The 20415-nt window shown below is 39.5% G+C and overlaps 3 protein-coding genes across 7 annotated transcripts in view; 2 read left to right on the plus strand and 1 right to left on the minus strand.

The window, feature by feature from the left end:
* The window catches only part of FAM186A (family with sequence similarity 186 member A), a 74990-nt gene extending 64816 nt beyond the window's left edge, over positions 1 to 10174 (minus strand). The window contains 1 exon segment of the mRNA XM_043447493.1: positions 10004 to 10174. Within this exon segment, the coding sequence (XP_043303428.1) occupies positions 10004 to 10174 (171 nt within the window).
* Positions 1 to 20415, plus strand: part of LOC122427692 (tubulin alpha-1C chain) — a 1128437-nt gene that overhangs the window by 1026345 nt on the left and 81677 nt on the right. The gene's annotated exons all lie outside the window — the stretch shown is intronic.
* The window catches only part of LARP4 (La ribonucleoprotein 4), a 71309-nt gene continuing 65198 nt past the window's right edge, over positions 14305 to 20415 (plus strand). For 4 of the 5 annotated variants that reach the window (XM_043447343.1, XM_043447345.1, XM_043447344.1 and 1 more), the window contains exon 1: positions 14305 to 14462. In XM_043447343.1, the coding sequence (XP_043303278.1) occupies positions 14445 to 14462 (18 nt within the window). In that variant the 5' untranslated portion in view covers positions 14305 to 14444. The remainder of the gene's footprint in view (positions 14463 to 20415) is intronic. The other variant, XM_043447346.1, reaches the window with a different exon arrangement.

Raw genomic sequence — 20415 nt, forward strand, 5'->3', positions numbered from 1 at the left:
CCTAGGTAAAGGCAGTTCTAATGACTTCCACCTGGCCTTTCCCACTGTAATAGCCCTCACCCCACAGTCAGAGAACCAATGTGGGGATTCTGCCAGTTGCTGAGTATGTCTTTTCCTTTTATGTATTCCAGAACTGGCAAAATAGCCACAGGATGGGTTCAGGGACCCAGCTGGCCCACTGACATAGACCTGAGCTAAAACTCTACTGATCACATGACTTCCATAAGTGCCTACACTCTGGTAGATCACAATGATACTCTTGATCTCCTAGAATTAGTATCAGTTCAGAGCCAGTATCCAGAAGTCCCCAAAAGGTTTCATTATTTCCTATTCTCCAATACACAGTCATCCTAGTAAAAGGCCAGGTCTCTTTGAAGAAGACTTGGAGAAGGATTAATAGCATGAATTTCTGACTGTGTCCTTCCTCAAAGGAACCCATCCACTCCTTCATTCAGGGAGTTCTGGGTCTGTAAACTGGCTTAAGTCTGAGAATTGATTGAGGAGCCATAACTCTCTGTTGTTATGATTAGGATTAGACTTTGGTTCACTTGACCTAGAAATTTTCCACTTATGCAGATCAAGTAAGAGTTTAGTAAGTGAAAGTCAATCAGTCGTATCCAACTCTTTGCAACCCCATGGACTATAGAGTCCATGGAATTCTCCAGGCCAGAATATTGGAGTGGGTAACCGTTCCCTTCTCCAGGGGATCTTCCCAACCCAGGGATCCAACCCAGGTCTCTCGAATTGCAGGTGAATTCTTTACCAGCTGAGTCATCAGGGAAGCCCAATTTTACTTTTAGTAGAAATACTACAATCAACTAGCCAATGCCATAGCTCTTCATAAGTCATGCTATTCTGATTGGTGTCTGACTGGACTCTGCTGTGCATTATGGTAACCATGCCCACTCAGCCTTTCGTGGTTGTATGCCCCCACTTGACCCTTGCCACCTCAGGATCCAATTACTCCCAATGTTTTTAGATTTTCAAATTCCACTATAAGATCTGGCCTACAGAGAAGAGTGATCACAGAGTTCTCCAAGGATGCCAAGGCTCCTCTTATAAAGTTATTTCTCACACTTATGATGAAAGGTATGTGTTCTGGATTCTCCCAGGGTGGATGAATAGATCTTAAACCCACCTTAACATTCCAGTCTCTCTAATCCTTCTAATTCTTCTCTACATTAAACCAAGACAAGTCTGGCATTTCTAACTTATTCACTGTGGGAGTAACTTTTTGGTCCATGTTTCAGCGAACCAACCAACCAAATTGTTAGAGCCTTTTCTAACTCACCAAGCTGCAACGTTAAATACTAAATCTTGCTTTAGTGAGTCTACATCAGTTAGCCTGATCCAACTTTATGTTTTTTAATATATATATAATTTTAAAAAATTTATTTATTGGCTGTGCTGTGTCTTCGTTGCTGTAAGGACTTTTCTCTAGTTGTGGCAAGTGGGGGCTACACCCTAGTTGCATTGTTCAGGCTTCTCATGGCAGTGTCTTCTCTTGTTGCTGAGACAGGCTGTAGGGTACTCAGGCTTCAATAGTTGAGGCTGAGGTCTCAGTAGTTGCAGTTCCCCAGCTCTAGAGCACAGGCTCAATAATTGTGGCTCTCAGGCTTAGTCACTTGCAGTATGTAGAATCTTCTCAGCCCAGGGATCGAACTGGCGTCTCCTACATTGGCAGGCATATTCTTTATCACTAAGCCACCAGTGTGTGTGTGTGCGTGCTTAGTCACTCAGTTGTGCCCAACTTTCTGAGACCCCTTGGACCATGGCCTGCCAGGCTCCGTTTTCTATGGGATTCTCTAGACAAGAATGCTGGAGTGGGTTGCCATTTCCTTCTCCAAAACCACAGGAAAGCTCCAACTTTATGTTTCTTCTGTCACTATCCCACACCTTCAACATCCATTCCCATACATATTCCCTGGACTTCCATCTGTAAAAACTAGAAAATTCAAGTAGTTCTTTTGGAGTGTAGTGCACTTCCTACTGGATTTTAATCTAGTTACAGTTCTAGAAACAAAGAGATGTTGTGGGAGTGGTTTCTGAGGAAGCAGCCTCATCTTGCTTGGTACAACTGCCTCAGGAGAGGTCATTGTAGTTTCCTCAGGCAATACAGGGTTAATCCTCTGAGACAGGGTGGAGCAGCCATTCTCACTGATGTTGGGTAAAGAGGCAGCTTCTCTGGCAAAGAAAACTCATCATTACTTAGAGCTTTCAGCATTCCAAGCTTTAACAAAGCCTTTGCATACATCCCCATTCCAGTTTTCAGGATCCCAGTCCTTTTCAATGTTTTCACTCTAACATGAGCCACCTAGTGACACTGGGAGCTCAACTTGTACTGCAATTCCGCAAGTCAGAGAATGAGATTCTTGGTTTAATTTTCATCAGTTAGCTGGCACTACAGTTCCTCAATAAATGAAAAATAAAATTACCATATGATGCAGCAATTCTACTCCTGAGTATACAAAGAATTGACAGCAGGCACTTAAGCAGATTTTTGTACTTCTTTATTCATAGCAACATTATTCACAATAGCAGAGAGGTGGAAGCAACTCATGTGCCTAAAATGTGATATATACATACAGTGGAATATTATTTAGCTTTAAAAAGAAAAAAATTCTAACAAATGCTACAACAGAGATGAACTCTGAAGACACGCTAAATGAAATAAATCAGGCACAAAAGGACAAATACTTTATGATTTCACTTACATAAGGTGTCTAGAGTAGGCAAATTCAAAGAGACAGAAAGAAAAATGGCTGTTGCTAGGGTATGGGGGAAAAGGGGAATTGGTAGTTATTGTTTAATGGGTCAGAGTTTCTGTTTGGGGTGATGAAACTTCATGCCAGGCTTCCCTGTCCTTCACTATCTCCTGGAGTTTGCTCAAACTCATGTCCATTGAGTTAATGATGCCACCCAACCATCTCATCCTCTGTTGCCCCTTTCTCCTCTTGCCCTCAATCTTTCCCAGCATCAGGGCCTTTTCCTATGAATTGGCTCTTCACATCAGGTGGCCAGTATATTGGCACTTCAACTTCAGCATCAGTCCTTCCAATGAATATTCAGGGTTCATTTTATGGTTACATAACATTGTAAATGTATTTAATGCCAATGAATTGTATAATTAAAAATAGATAAAATCACAAGTTTTGTTATGTATATTTTATCAGAATAAAAATTTAAAAATAGGTTAACTACTTGTTTCAAACAAAAATAATTGGAAAGTAATAGACATTAAGTTTATAATACATGTAGAAGTATGATATAAAAATCACATAGGCCTGGAGGGGGAAAAAAGTAGAATATTGCTGTAAAGTTTATACCCTGCTCAAAATTGGTGTAATACACTTTAAGGTAAATGGTGATAACCTAAATGCATACACTATGAACCCCAAAGCAACCAACGAAAAGTAAAAGTATAGCTAGTAAACCAATAAAGGAAATGAAGTGGAATCATAAAATATATTCACTCTAAAAGAAATCAGAAATAATAAAAGGAAACAAACAAAAAATATGGGACAAACAAAACAAATAGCAAGATGGTAAATTTAAACTTAACCATAGATAGTTGTATTAAATATAAATGGTCTAAATATCCAATTAAAAGGAAGAAATTGTCAGGTTGGATAAAAAAGAAACTCAGTTATACGCTTCTTGTAAGAAACCTATTTTTTAAATTATTTATTTGTTTATTTTTGGTTGTGCTGGGTCTTCATTGCTCTCAGGCTTTCTCTAGTTGCGGCAAGTGGGGGCTTCTCTCTAGTTATGGTACAGGGGCTTTTCATTGCAGCGGCTTCTCTTGTTGCAGAGCACAGGTTCTAGGCGCACAGGCTTCAGTAGTTATAGCAAACTGGCTCAGTAGTTGTGGCTCATGGGCTTAGTTGCTCTGAGGCACATTGGATCTACTGGGACCACAGACTGAACCCATGTCCCCTGCATTGGCAGGTGGATTCCTATACACTGTATCACCATGAAAGTCTATATAAGAAACCTATTTTAAATATAGTAAGCCAAACATATTTAAAGTAAAAGAATAGAAGGAGGGAAAGGAGGACTTCTTGGAGGTCCAGGTAGAAGACTCCATGCTTCTACTACAGGGGAACATGAGTTCGATCCCTGGTTAGGGAAATAAGATCCAACATGCTGCACAGTGTGACCAAAAGAAAGAAAGTAAAAAGGCAAAGGATGGTAATGCTCATCAAAGGAAAGCTACAGTGGCTATAACAAACAAAGTTTGTGTTAAATTACTAACAAACAAAGTTTGTTTAAGTTACAGAGAAAAGTATGTTGTGGTTTAGTTGCTAAGTCATGTCTGACAGTTGAGACCCCAGGGACTGTAGCCTGTCAAGCTCCTCTGTCCATGGGATTTCCCAGGCAAGAATACTGGAGTGGGTTGCCATTTCCTTCTCCAGGGGATCTTCCCAACCCAGGAATTGAATCCAGGTCTCTTGCAGGAAGATTCTTTACCAACTGAGCTACAAGAGAAGCCCAAAAAGTATATTACTAGAGATAAATAGGATCATTCCATGATAGTAAAGTAGCCAATTCATTGAGAAAACAGACCAATTCTAAATGTTTAGTGATCTAATAATAAAGATTTAAAGTACATGAGGGAAATTTGATAGACTATCAGAAGAAATAGAAAATTGCACAGTTATAGCCAAACATTTCTATATCCCTCTTTCAATAAGTGATAAAGTTGAGAAAAAAACAACAGAAGACTTGAACAATACTATCAACTGATTTGAGGTAATTGTTATTTCAATAACAGGATGAAAATTGTATTCAATGGCATACATAACATTTACTAATATAGACCATATTCTGAGCCATAAAACAAATTTCAAAAAATTCACATTTCAGATCATATGAAGTAAGGTCTCTGACCCCAATGAAATTGAATTTGAAATAAATAAGAGCAAGAAGTCTCCAAATATTTGGAAACTAAATAACACTCTTCTAAATAACACATGGGTCAAAGAAAAAAATGAAATTATAACTTATATAAAACTGAATGAAAATGAAAACACAGCATTTTCATTTGCAGAGGGGGAAATATATGGAACAAAACACTAAAAATGTTAACAAGCTGAAGTAACTAAAACCTGTGCTCCGCAATAACAGAAGCCACTGCAGTGAGAAGCCCGTGCACCGCAATGAAGAGTAGCTCTTGCTTGTTGCAACTAGAGAAAGCCCTGGCACAGCAACGAAGACTCAGCATAGTTAAAAACAAAACAAAATAAAACAAATGTTGTCAAATCAGTGACCTCAACTTGTCCTTAAAGAAACTAGAAAAAAAGAAGAGCAAATTATTATTTTTTTTTCAGAAGAGCAAATTATATGCAAAGATTTATAGTTTATTCCAAAAGCGTAAGGTTGGCTTAACATTCACTACTGAGGAAAATTAGACCTAAATAAATGGAGAGATATGCTATGATCAGGGGTCAGAAGAGTCAATATTGTTAAGATTTCAATTCTCCCCAAATTGATATACAAATTCAATACATTCCCAGTCAAAATACCAGTAGACATTTTTCCCCCAATAGAATTTGACAGACTGATTCTAAATTTCCTATGGAAAAGCAAGGGAGAAAGTAGTGTGAACAAAGACAATTTTTAGGTTACGAATGTTTAAGTATTGAGAGAAATGCCCAAGAAGAGGATCAAGAGTTAAAAGGCAGATGTGAGAGAAGCTGGGCACAGCTGAAAAACTACAAAGTTGAGGAACTAAAACTCTATGATTTCAAGAATTATGAAACTTCAGTAATCAAGACACTGTGGTAGTGGCATAAAGATACTTAAATAGTCAAGAGAACAGACTGGAGACTCTGTTAACTCACACATATATGGTCAATTGATTTTCAAAAAGGTGCAAACGCAATTTAATGGAGAGAGTAGTCTTTTCAACAAACAGAGCTAGAATAATTGTTTTTAAAAAAGAATTTCTATCCATATCTGATATGATACACAAAGATTAAGACAAAATGGATCATAGACCTAAATATAAAATCTAAGAGTATAAAACTCCTAGAAAAACACATAAGAAAAAATGCACTGTCTTTGGATTTATCTTGACCAATAAACCCCTCTTCTATGAAGTGTTCAGGGGAAAGAAAAGGAGCTAGAAGTCAATCACATTTCTTCTTGTTAATAACTATTTGATAAAAGATCAGTAGACAACAAATGAAAGCTATTGACTAAAATTAGATATCAATATTAGCTATAGACTAATTTTTCTATCACAATAACTCAGTAACACATGTGATTCATTTCTTAAAAAGCTTGATTAACTCTGATATGAAATTGAAAGTGATTAATATAGAATTGGAGCTGGTGGGGACTTCCCTGGTGATACAGTGGACAAGAATCCACCTGCCAATGCAAGGGACACGGGTTTGATCCCTGGTCTGGGAGATTCCACACGCTGCAGAGCAACTAAGCCACAATTACTGAGCCCAAGTTCTAGAGCAGGGAGCTGCAACTAATGTGCCCTTGTGCCATAGTTACTGAAACTTTGTGCTGCAAACCCTGAAGCCCCTGCACCTAGAGCCTGTGCTCTGCAACAAGAAAGGCCACCAAAATGAGAAATCTGTGCGCTGAAATGAAGAGTAGCCCCCTCCCGCTGCAACTAGAGAGAGAGCCTGCATGCAGAAATGAAGACCTAGCACAACCAAAAATAATGACTAAATAAATCATTAAAAAAAAAAAAAGAATTGGAGCTTATTATCCAGAGTCTGGCTCTAGGTGAGTGATCACACCATCATGATTATCTGGGTCGTGAAGATCTTTTTTGTACACTTCTTCTGTGTATTCTTGCCACCTCTTCTTAATATCTTCTGCTTCTGTTAGGTCCATACCATTTCTGTCCTTTATTGAGCCCATCTTTGCATGAAACGTTCCCTTGGTATCTCTAATTTTCTTGAAGAGATCTCTAGTCTTTCTTAATCTATTGTTTTCCTCTATTTCTTTGCATTGCTCACTGAGGAAGGCTTTCTTATCTCTCCTTGCAATTCTTTGGAACTCTGCATTTAAATGGGTATATCTTTCATTTTCTCCTTTGCTTTTCACTTCTTTTCACAGCTATTTGTAAGGCCTCCTCAGACAGCCATTTTGCTTTTTTGCATTTCTGTTTCTTGGCGATGGTCTTGATCCCTGTCTCCTGTACAGTGTCACGAACCTCTGTCCATAGTTTATCAGGCACTCTGTCTATCAGATCTAGTCCCTTAAATCTATTTCTCACTTCCACTGTATAATCATAAGGGATTTGATTTAGGTCACACCTGAATGGTCTAGTGGTTTTCCCTGCTTTCTTCGATTTCAGTCTGAATTTGGCAATAAGGAGTTCATGATCTGAGCCACAGTTAGCTCCCGGTCTCGTTTTTGCTGACTGTATAGAGCTTCTCCATCTTTGGCTGCAAAGAATATAATCAATCTGATTTCGATGGTGACTATCTGGTGCTGTCCATGTATAGAGTCTTCTCTTGTGTTGTTGGAAGAGGGTGTTTGCTATGATCAGTGCGTTCTCTTGGCAAAACTCTATGAGCCTTTGCCCTCCTTCATTCTGTACTGCAAGGCCAAATTTGCCTGTTACTCCAGGTGTTTCTTGACTTCCTACTTTTGCATTCCAGTCCCCTATAATGAAAAGGACATCTTTTTGGGGTGCTAGTTCTAAAAGGTCTTGTAGGTCTTCATAGAATCGTTCAACTTCAGCTTCTTCAGCGTTACTGGTCGGGGGATAGACTTGGATTACCGTGATATTGAATGGTTTGCCTTGGAAATGAACAGAGATCATTCTGTCATTTTTGAGATTGCAACCAAGTACTGTATTTCAGACTCTTTTGTTGACTACGATGGCTACTCTATTTCTTCTAAGGGATTCCTGCCCACGGTAGTAGATATAATGGGCATCTGAGTTAAATTCACCCACTCCAGTCCATCTTAGTTTGCTGATTCCTAGAATGTCGACATTCACTCTTGCCATCTCCTGTTTGACCACTTCAATTTGCCTTGATTCATGGACCTAACATTCCAGGTTCCTATGAAATATTGCTTTTTACAGCATCAGACCTTGCTTCTATCACCAGTCACATCCACAACCGGGTGTTGTTTTCTTTGGCTTCATCCCTTCATTCTTTCTGGAGTTATTTCTCCACTGATCTCCAGTAGCATATTAGGCACCTACCGACCAGGGGAGTTCATCTTTCAGTGTCCTATTTGCCTTTTCATACTGTTTATGGGGTTCTCAAGGCAAGAATACTGAAGTGGTTTGCCATTCCCTTCTCCAGTGGACCACATTCTGTTAGATCTTCATGACCCAGATAATCACAATGGTGTGATTACTCACCTAGAGCCAGACATCCTGGAATGTGAAGTCAAGTGGACCTTAGGCAGTATCATTATAACAAAGCTAGTGGAGGTGATGGAATTCCAGCTGAGCTATTTCAAATCCTAAAAGATGAAGCTGTGAAAGTGCTGCACTCAATATGCCAGCAAATTTGGAAAACTCAGCAGTGGCCACAGGACTGGAAAACGTCAGTTTTCATTTCAATCCCAAGAAAGGCAATGCCAAAGAATGCTCAAACTATCACACAATTGCACTCATCTCACATGTTAGCAAGGTAACGCTCAAAATTCTTCAAGCCAGGCTTCAGCAATACATGAACCGAGAACTTCCAGATGTTCAAGCTGGTTTTAGAAAAGGCAGAGGAACCAGAGATTAAATGGCCAACATCCGCTGGATCATCAAAAAAGCAAGAGAGTTCCAGAAAACATCTATTTCTGGTTTATTGATTATGCCAAACCCTTTGACTGTGTGGATCACAATAAACTGTGGAAAATTCTGAAAGAGATGGGAATACCAGACCACCTGACCTGTCTCTTGAGAAACCTGTATGCAGGTCAGGAAGCAACAGTTAGAATTGGACATGAAACAATAGACTGGTTCCAAATAGGGAAAGGAGTACGTCAAGGCTGTATATTGTCACCCTGCTTATTTAACTTATATGCAGAGTACATAATGAGAAACGCTGGGCTGGAGGAAGCACAAGCTGGAATCAAGATTGCCGGGAGAAATATCAGTCACCTCAGATATGCAGATGACACCACCCTTATGGCAGAAAGCGAAGAACTAAAGAGCCTCTTGGTGAAAGTGAAAGAGGAGAGTGAAAAAGTTTGCTTAAAGCTAAACATTCAGAAAACTAAAATCATGGCATCTGGTCCCATCACTTCATAGCAATTAGATGGGGAAACAGTGGAAACAGTGCCTGACTTTATTTTGGGGGGCTCCAAAATCACTGCAGATGGTGATTGCAGCCATGAAATTAAAAGACGCTTACTCCTTGGAAGGAAAGTTATGACCAACCTAGACAGCTTATTAAAAAGCAGAGACATTTCTTTGTCAACAAAGGTCTGTCTAGTCAAGGCTATGGTTTTTCCAGTGGTCATGTATGGATGTGAGAGTTGGACTATAAAGAAAGCTGAGTGCAGAAGAATTGATGCTTTTGAACTGTGGTGTTGGAGAAGACTCTTGAGAGTCCTTTGGATAGCAAGGAGATCCAACCACTCCATCCTAAAGGAAATCACCCCTGGGTGTTCATTGGAAGGACTGATGCTGAAGCTGAAACTCCAATACTTTGGCCACCTGATGCCAAGAACTGACTTATTGGAAAAAGACCCTGATGCTGGGGAAGATTGAAGGCAGGAGGAGAAGGGGACGACAGAGGATGAGATGGTTGGATGGCATCACTGACTCAATGGAAATGAGTTTGGGTAAATTCCGGGAGTTGATGATGGACAGGGAGGCCTGGTGTGCTGTGGTTCATGGGGTTGCAGAGAGTGGGACATGACTGAGTGACTGAACTATACTGACTGATCCAGAATCAGAGTTATTTCAGTCAAATATCATGAAAACAAAGTGAGTCTTTGAAAAAAAGAAAAGTATATGCTCATGGTAAGTTTAAAAAGAAAGCTGCAATCTATAAACTTGTCATTTACTACCTACCTCTCTGGCTCGCTGGACCTGTGCTTGCTCAATCCTACTGAAGACATCCTGAACTGCAAATGGAATCTCAAGCTTAGGAACCTCTGATCTTTGTAGAACAGTTTTGTACATTTTGGTGAAATCCAAAGTTTCTTTTTCTGCTTCATCTTCATCATTTGTCTCAGTTGACATTTTGATAAACGTTTTGGATAGTTGAGTGATTTTCTTTTATTTCTTCATTTTTTACAAAATATAGGCAAACACCTTGAAGCCATCCACAAGGAAGCTAGAAGAGGCTTTTCTTGCTCCCAGAGATTGTGGAGTACCCTGATCCTACCCATAGTGTTCCAGTCCTGGTGATGTCATAACAGACCCATTGTGACATTATCATTGACTCAAATACTTAGAGAGTGCTTACTGTATGCAGAGAATTAGGCATTCTATATGCTGTGATGGTAGTGGGTAAAGGGGGGAGGGTGGGTAGGAAAGAATAGACAACAGGAACTATAAAAGAAATAGACAATATAGCCTTGCTTAAAAGAGCTTAAAGTCTAGGTGTTAGAATTCAAGATCTAGTATATCAATCTTAACTCCTGATTCTTCTCTCTTCCTGAGGTTTTGCTTAAGAATGTTTAAGCTTGTAATGGAATAATTGCATTACAACTTCCTCATCTGCCCCTCAACTTTTCCTAGACTTGTAGTAACTTGGAAGATAGTATTTGGATGAAGATCACACTCTTTGCACTGCCTAGTGGCTCATTTATTCAAGGAGCCTGACTGAAGAAGGCTTTGAAGTTCCATAGTTGGCTGAGAAATTGAAGGGTATGCTTAGAGGCTGCTTTATAACTGAAAAAAATCACTTTGGGCAGCTCCTTTGTAGAGGAGGTGAAAATATTTTGGACACCAGAGAAATTAAAGGAGAGATGGTTTTGTTGGCTATATAGATTATTTTTTAATTTAAAAAAGTGCAAAAAAGTACAGAAAGTAATATTAAAAATAGCCATGTGACTATCAGCTAGAATGAAGAGATATTAACATTTTGTCATATTTGCTTCAGATATTTTTTTAATAAAGCATTAGAGATAACATTTGTTATTCTCCCCAGATTCCTTCCTTCCCCTTTGTCCATTTTCAGAGGGCAATAACAAGCATAAATCTGATGTATTTAGGGCCATAAGAAGCATAAATCTGATGTATTTATGTCTAGTCTATGTTTATATAGTTTTACTGCAGGTGTTTGTGTTCATAAAATATGTAATATCATTTTGTAGGTTTTAGATTTTATACAAATTGTAGATGTATACCAATTACTCTATGAGAACTATGAGTACTTTATGAGTGCTTGTTGAAAAACTTGTAAATTTAAACAATTTGTTTCAGTCCTTTGGAGAAAGGGATACAGGGGATCACAATGTAATTGTCTTTAAAAAGTATCAAGCAATATATAAATATTTTCCCTTCTCTTTAAGACCCCCTTGTCTAAGTTATCCCTCCCCTCTGGTCCCAAATACCTTGTAAACTTCCTATTATAGTACTTATTGAAATGTAACTATTTATTATTTGTTTCTATCCACTAGTTGTTGAACTTCTCAAAACCAGATGCTATACTTTAGGTTTCTTTTTTTCCGTTTTTGGCTGTGCTAGCTCTTCTATGCAGCATGCAGACTTCTGGTTGCAGAGCACTGGCTCTAGTGCACACAGGCTTCAATAGTTGCAGCCTACAGGCTTAGTTGCCCTGTGCCATGTGGGATCCTATTTCCAATCAGGGATGGAACCTGTATCCCCTGCATTGGAAGGCGGATTCCTAACCACTGGACCACCAGGGAAGTGCCTGTACTTTAGGTTTATCTAACGTTTGGCATACTCTTTTTCAGTACTTCCATGGAAACTGTCTAAAATATTTGGATATTCATTACAGTTTAAAACTCCTTCCCTGGTGGTCCAGTGGCTGAGACTCTGTGCTCCCAATGCAGGGGGCTCGGGTTAGATCCCTGGTCAGGGGAACTAGATCCCACATGCTGCTACTAAGAGTTCGCATGCCTCCACTAAGACCAAGTGCAACCATATAAGTAAGTAAGTAGATAAATAAATATTAAAACTCCTTTCCTTGTGGAAACTTCTCTAAGTCCAGAGCACTTTCTTTTATTGTTAAGATTATACCCTCCTCCCCCTCCCCATAAAATATCACTCCCTCCTTTCCTATAAATCACAATTAAGTCTATTTATTCAAGGGAGTTCATAATGTTTTCTGAAAGGGCCACGATTAAGGAGAATTATTTGTTTTTAGAAATGTGAGGTTTCACTAAAATGTCAATCATTACCCAATATTCCTTGACATTATCAATTAATCTATTAAATTACTTTGTTGATAATACTATTAGATTATGAGGTCCTTTAATAACTTAATTCCTCTTGATTCCTTTACATTGCTTACCCTAGTAGGCATTCACAAAGCACCCTACATGCTGGTCAACTAAACTAATTTAGTATTATTGTGCTTTCTCTCTCCCTCATATTTTTTATGCAGCATGGAATTCATCAGCAACTGGCAATGAAGGCTTTTTAAAACAAATTTTAAAAAATCTCTTCAAGTTGACGAGCATGTGTTGAGATACTACTATGTGGCTACCATTATCCTAGACTGTGAAGAATATATGATAGGATACCTGTGAATAAACTGGAAAACAACAAAAAAAGAAAAAATAATTTAAGTTAGAATATAATATTCAAGTGCTAAACAAGGGACATGAAGAAGAGATCTGTGAGGAACGGAGTCTTTGGGAAAACCTTATGGAGAGAGAAGGTTGATTGACAAATGAAGGTATTCCAGATAGGGGAGACACCTTGAGCCATGGCTTTGGAGGTGAGTGCTGAGTTTGTATTTCAGGGGAAAAGTAACTGGTTTAATTGAAGTGAAGTAATCTTGAATTTACTTCCCTGGTGGCTCAGACTGTAAAGAATCTGCCAGCAATGCAAGAGATCAGGATTCAATCTTTGTGTTGGGAAGATCCCCTGGAGAAAGAAATGGCAACCCACTCCAGTATTCTTGCCTGGGAAATCCAATGGACAGAGGAACCTGGCGGGATACGGTCCATAGGGTCACACAGAGGCCAACACAACTGAAGCGATTTAGCGAGCATACACACAAGTGAGATTACATTGGATATAATAGCAGTTGGTGAAAATGAAGCCTTCAATTTAGGAAGATTTTTTAAAATAATGTAATAGAAAAAATATATTGAAAATCAAGACATGATTATTTCAAACAACAAATGTCTGAGTTAAGATATAGAAGTGAGACTGTTAAGGGAGGGATAAATCCTAGTAAGTGTGGCTAAAGATGATAAAAAATTTGGATCATCTGATAGATAATTATAAAGATTAATTAAAAATTTTTTTATTGTATTTCATTTGAATTGATGGCAGGACATCAATGAAGAGGCTATCCAGACAAAGTATTAATATTACCAAACAGCATACTGAGCAAAGATGTGGGTACCTGATTCAAGAGAACGTGGGGCAAAGTTCTTCGAATGTGTGTCTTAGGGAAACCCGCCCTCCCATTAAGTGTTAGCTGCTCAGTCGTGCCCGACTTTTTGCGACCCCACGTACTGTAGCCCACCAGGCTCCTCTGTCCATGAGATTTTCCAGACAAGGATACTGGAGTGGGTTGCCATTTCCTTCTCCGGGTGATCTTCCCAACCCCGGGACTGAACCCAGGTCTCTGCACTGCAGGCAGATTCTTTACCAACTGAGCCACAAGGGAAGCCCTAGAGGGCTCCTTCAACAGTAAAATGGGGATAACAGTATTATCGCGTTGAATTGTTTAGACTAATTCACATATAATAGTTAGAATAGTGCCAGGCCTTTAATGTGAACGGGTTGCTGTTAATATGTTTACCATTACTGCTGCTTTTTTTTTCCTTTCTCTCCTTTTTTTCTGCGAGTCACCGCCTTTTCGGTAGGGCTGGCCGTTTTTCAGTACACTTTGCACAGTCTCGGCCTTTTATCAGATCTAGGTCTTGGGTCATGAGAAACTAAGGAGTTACTATGACCATGGTAACTCTCCGATGGGCCAGGGATAAAATGCGCCCGTAAAATTTTTCCACACCCCCGTGGCACAGAATGGTGCATTCCTCTGATAGATTCAATCCTCCCCACCCCCAGGTCAGATGATAGTACAGTCCAAACTGCGGCTGGAAAAGGTAGTGCAAAAGTTGAGCGCGCCGAGGATTTTCTCTTCTCCCGGAAGCAATTGTTCTCTAGAGCCGGAAACAGTTGCTGTTTCAAGGGAGGTGGGACGGGGCGGGTCAGGGCGCAGCGGCTGACGGCGGGGGAGGAGCCGGGTCCGCTGCCGGGTGGAGGGGCCAGGCGAGTGTCCTTATCCTAGCGATTGGGGCTCGGGCCTGTAAGCCAGTTGGAGTCGCGTTGGCGAGAACGATTGGGCCGAGCAGAGGAAGACATGTTGCTCTTCGTGGAGGTGAGTGGACTTGGGAACCTCATCGTGCTCTGAGGAGAGCTGGAGTGTGGAGGCGCCGGCCAGTCCCAGCGCCATGTGACTTTCCAGGCCGTACACGGCGCGGAGCCGGCAGACAGGCTGACACAGCACCTGGGCCGTGCAGGCCCGCGGCTCCGCGCTGCGCGCTCGCCGCACTTTGGGAGGCGGGGGAGGGGGGGGCGAGTGCCTTGGTGGGGGAGAACCGGAGGTGGAGAATCGAGGCTTGTCTGTGCGGTGTGAGGATCGGAGGAAGGGGAAAGCGTCCCATATGGACCTCCTAAAGGAGGCGAGCTGGGGGTGGGGGGGCGGAGGGCGGAGTCTGGGGAGAGAAGGGTAATCAGGTGGGCGCGTTCCGGGTGAAGCGAGGCCTCGCGCGGCCCTCTGGGAGCAGGCGAGCAACATGTGGGGCCACCGAGGGAGGAAGGTGAAATTCCGTCTGAGTGTTTGGAAAAGAAAGTTGAAAGCCTCTTTCTAGCAGCCCCCACCAGATTTTGTTTGGTCCCCATCCTTCGTCTCTGGAACGTTCTGTGGGTGGAAAGCGAGTTACTGTGAACGAAGGAGAAAGCCTGTAGGATTTGGAAGCCTTGAAAGGCACCGCTTTGACCTTTTATAAAAGTTACTCAGGCAGCGACTCCGTGATGAGGGACCGGTTTTATGAACCGATAAGAGCCTTTTACAGGGAAAATTCCAAGAGCGAGCGAAACCTAGTTCGGGCAAAGCTTTTTTTTTTTTGCATTGTTATTTAACAATTTGTTGTTCAGTCGCAGAGTCGTGTCCGACTTTTTGCGACCCCATGGGCTGCAGCACTTTTATTACTTTAACCGGAACGTCTGTTGTTGGCTTATTTTAGTTTTCAAGGTAGTGGATACCTGTTTTACATAAATACAAGGTTCGGTTTCTCTTATTTCTGTCTTTCTCTTGTGTGCAGTGAGCATCAGCTGACTGCCTGGCTAATGCTTTGAGTAGATTCCAGATCGTATTGTTCTTGCATTGTGAAAACGTCAAACCAGCAAAGCTGCAACTTCGCAACTTGGCACTTGTTCACTATGCCCATAAAAAGAATCTTTTCAATAAGAGAAGGAATTTACAGGTTGTATAATGGGTCGGGAACCAGGGCCAGTCTATGGCTGGTTTCTTTCAGACGAAGGGAAGAATCTTAGTCCGTAATATTCCGACATAAATACGGGCTTCTACGGTTTTTTTTTTAATCGACGGTGTAGCTGATAATTGGATTTTAAAGAGGCAAGCTACCTTTTAGAATATTTCAACATTGATAATAAACATTCACTGGAACATTCCAAGTACATCATGAAAAGATTTTAAGTTATTGAGTCTGTTTGGTTTTTCTAATCCTCGTTGATTTCCTTGGGCAGAATAAGAAATCAGATATGATTTTAAACAGCACCAGTTTGTATTAGGAATGTTACGCCAAGCAAATGCTGCAGGTTTTAAGTGTATGTGTTTTACCCGGCAAAAAACTGTGAAGTTCCAGTCATATCAAGATGAATTCCAAAACAAACTTGAGTTCCAAATTGATTGCTTTGGCTTTGTTAAAACGTGAACCTTAGTAATAGCTCCATTTATTGACAGCTTAAGCTGAACTTCTCTTATTTCTAAAACAACATTGCAGTGTTCTACAGATGAGAAAACTGAGGTGAGAGGTTAAATAACTTAGTAAACCTAAAATAGTGGAGCTGGGATTTAGATACAGGTCATTCTGATGCCAAATCCTGACTCTCACTTAATGTTACATATAACTAATATTTCCATTAATCATTTTCTTTGTGAATCAATATTTGACTTTTAGTTTCTTGTCGTTGTTTCACTTTTTTGTTTTTACATATAATGAGTTTTCCTGAAAATTAACAATGGCACTAAATATTTGGGTCTAATTACATGGTATTAAAATCGGTAAAATATAACACACTGGCCTTTTGGCATTTTATTAACTAATATTCAGTGCCTGTAACCTCATGATGTAGGAATTATTCTAAATGAGTTTGATGTCCAAGGTCATTCAGGTGTAAATAATGTGAGGACTAAAGTCTGAAGTCTGACTTCTAGAACACAAGTCACTGATTCCAAAACTTATTTTTGCACTTACTCTCCAGTGACCCAAGGGTTCCTAATCTGGGTCCCCAAACACAGAACTTGGTTGAGGGAAAAAAAAATAATTACCTATTTATTGTAGGTAAATGTCTAAAGTAGACATTTTAAAATATTTTGGTAACTGTAATTTATTTTGTGGTTCTGCATTTTTCATATACTTAAAAATATTCTGAGAAGAGATTCATAGGTTAATGACTACTGAAAAGGTCCAAGGACGTTAATAACCACTTGACTACAAACCAAGTTGCTTTGAATAGGAGTTCTCTAATATAGGATCGATGAGTCCTCTGCAGTTGTGTTCAAAGTCTTTTATTTGCATGCATTTTTCTGGAGAGACCCCGGCTTAATTATTTTATAACTGGAATCAGTGGGGTAGAGGATAGTAATGATAATACTGTAATAATAGTGGTGTACACATAAATTGTGCTTACTGTGTGTCAGGCCTCTTGAGTCTTGCTGCATGTATACATTTATATACATCAACTCAAACCTACCTATGAAGTAGGTAGCATTATTACCTCCATTTTAGAGATAAACTAAGTCACAGAAAATTAAAGAAACTTGCCCAAGATCATGCAGCTAGTGAGTATTGAAGCTGGAGTTAGAACTCTGAATTGCAGTATGTGCTGTGCTGTGCTTAGTCGCTCAGTCGTGTCCAACTCTTGGGCGATGCTATGAACTGTAGCCTGACAGGCTCCTCTGTCCATAGGGATTCTCCAGGCAAGAATACTGGAGTGGGTTGCCATGGCCTCCTCATATTGCAGTTTACTGCAGAAATCTATAGGCAGACAAGGAATCCTATTTTAAATAATACTTAAGATGTAACTTTTTAAAAACTTGATCTTGCAAAGGTCTATACCGACTTCAGTAGTTTATTGTTTTTATCTCACCTCTGTCCTGAAGTAGACACATACAGTGTCTGTCTTTGTTGTAGAGGTAAAAACTTTTGGATAATATACCAAATTGTCAAACTTGCTCCAACATACTTGGTTACAAAAATTCTGAAAGTTTGAAACAGCAATGTGCAGTGTTCTTCTGGTGATTATTGAATTACTTAAGTTTTTGAGCACTGAGGAGACAGTTTGCAGTTATTTTCATATTTTTATAGTTTGCTAACATTTTATTCAGATCATTTCCCCCCTCCAATATTTCCAGCCAATTATGTCTGCTCTAGTTGTTTGGCAATGTTTTAATTGGATTTCTGTCTCTGTTTGAGTTTTTCTCTAAAAATAAATACTCAAGGATGTTTAATACTCTCACGTAATTTTTAAAAAATAATTTTAATTATGGAAAGTATACATAAAATGTATCATCTTAACCATTTTTAATATACAGTTCAGTTGTATTAAGAACTTACAAGTATTTACATTGTTGTGCAACCACTACCACCATCCCTATCCAGAAGCTTCATCTTGCAAGACTGAAACTCTGTACACATTAAGCAGTAAATCCCTGTTCTCCCTTCCCCCAGATCTTACACAATTTTAAAAAGTATTTTATTTATTTATTTCTGTATCTTCATTGCTGTGCAGGCTTTCTGTAGTTGTGATGAGTGGGGGCTACTCTCTAGTTGCGCTGCATGGACTTTCATTGTGGTGTTTTTTCCTGTTGAGCATGGGCTGTAGCGCTCACAGGTTCAGTAGTTGTGGCTGCACAAGGGATTGAGCCTGTGTCCGCTATGTTGGCAGGCAGATTCTTAACCATTGGACCACCAGGGGATGTCCCTTACACAATTTTTAAAATAACTTATCTGACTTGTAAATTTTTCTGCCTCTTTTAGGTGATAACATTTTAAATTTTAGATTAGCCTTAGAATCTGAAATAAGTGACATATTTGCCTTGATAATAAAAATTGATATTATGTTGCAGTAATTATGAATAGTTTTGTGTCTTTTACCCTCAGTACAGTACTGTTTTTCCCCATTAGCTTAAATAGGTTTGTATTTATAAAAAGTTATTAGAGATCACCGACTGAAAATGATTTTTCAAAAATGACTGAAAAAAAGAAAATGTCTACACAAATTGTGAACTGATTGCCAGGAAGTAATAAATAAGTAAATAGCTGAGAAGTTTTTGAACAATTTGAGTTTGGAATATTTATTGGAAAATTCTGGATGCAGAATTTTTAAATGGATAGACATTTTCAAAGAAATACTTTCAGATGTAATGGATTGAAAATGAAGTAGAAATTATTTTCTATTTTCATAGTGTGAAAAGTGGAATAGCATGCTCAGAAGTGAATATAAAGATGTAGAAGTACCTCAAGGTGCTTCAAATTACATGTGAAAAACTGGAAATTAGAAATATTGCTATTCAACTATTTTCTATCCGGTTGGATTTGTTCAGGCTGTCTCCCTGCTCCATATTACTTTTCAGCTGATGGAAATGTTCCTAAGTACTAGACATGAATATTTAAAATCTATAATTTTGGTCTTTGCATGTGTGCACGCGTGTGCTCAATTGGCACAGTTGTGTCTGACTCTTTGTGACCCCATGGACTGTAGCCTGCCAGGTTCCTCTTGTCTGTGGAATTCTTCATGCAGGAATACTGGAGTGGGTTGCCATTTCCTCCTCCAGAGGATCATTCTGACTCAGGGATCAAACCTGCATCTCCTGCATTGACAGGCAGATTCTTTATCACTGTGTCATACCTAGGAGCTTAAAAAAAAAGGTTTTGACCCTGTGGTTAGAGATGGGGTCTGTGACTGTATTGCAGAGGAGCAGAAAGTAGAGGAAATGGAGAAACTAATGCCGCTGTCACTGTGAAGTCTTAAAAAAGATTTTTTAATTTCCACTTCGAGAGTATTCTTAAGTGAAAATGAAAAATGACTCCAGCTCTGATAGTGCTTGTAGCATTTTAATTTATCATTCCTATATTCTGCATTTTGCTTAAGTTGTGTTTTCTTTAAAGTTCATTCTTGAGGGAGGTTTCCAGTTTCTGTTCTAAACTTTCGAACTGTGATTTTTTGTAAGGGTTTTGGTTTGGAATCCTGGGATCAAATGTTAGCTATGACCTGAGGCAAGTGACAGCTTTTTTTGAGCAACTTCCTATCTGTAGTTTGAGAGTGATTCTTCTACTATTTAGGTTGTGTTAATGGTGTTTATGTGATACAGTAAACCTTGTTTGCAATATAGTCTAGGTAAAGTCTTGACAGACATTATCATTTGATCATCACAGCAAGTGTGTCATTGTGTAAATTGTCCAGGATATGGCCTTCCAAATGACTGAAATTTTTACTTTTATGTATTAGATATTTCTGGGAAATTTATTAAAACTACATGATAGTAGCACTGTTTATTGCAAAGACTACTGTGTGATAGCACTGATTTAATGGAATATTACTCAGCCATTAAAAAGAATACATTTGAATCAGTTCTAATGAGGTGGATGAAACTGGAGCCTATTATACGGAGTGAAGTAAGCCAGAAAGAAAAACGCCAATACAGTATACTAATGCATATATATGGAATTTAGAAAGATGGTAGCAATAACCCTATATATGAGACAGCAGAAGAGACACAGATGTATAGAACAGTCTTTTGGACCCTGAAGGAGAGGGCGAGGGTGGGATGATTTGGGAGAGTGGCATTGAAACATGTATATTATCACGTGTGAAATGGATCGCCAGTCCAGGTTTGATGCATGAGACAGGGTGCTTGGGGCTGGTGCACTGGGATGACCCAAAAGGGATGGGATGGGGAGGGAGGTGGGAGGGGGGGTTCAGGATGGAGAACACATGTAAACCTGTGGCGGATTCATGTCAATGTATGGCAAAACCACTACAATATTGTAAAGTAATTAGCCTCCAATTAAAATAAATAAATT

The sequence above is a fragment of the Cervus canadensis genome, chromosome 25 (assembly GCF_019320065.1).
Source record: "Cervus canadensis isolate Bull #8, Minnesota chromosome 25, ASM1932006v1, whole genome shotgun sequence".
In the NCBI taxonomy this organism is placed as follows: Eukaryota; Metazoa; Chordata; class Mammalia; order Artiodactyla; family Cervidae; genus Cervus; species Cervus canadensis.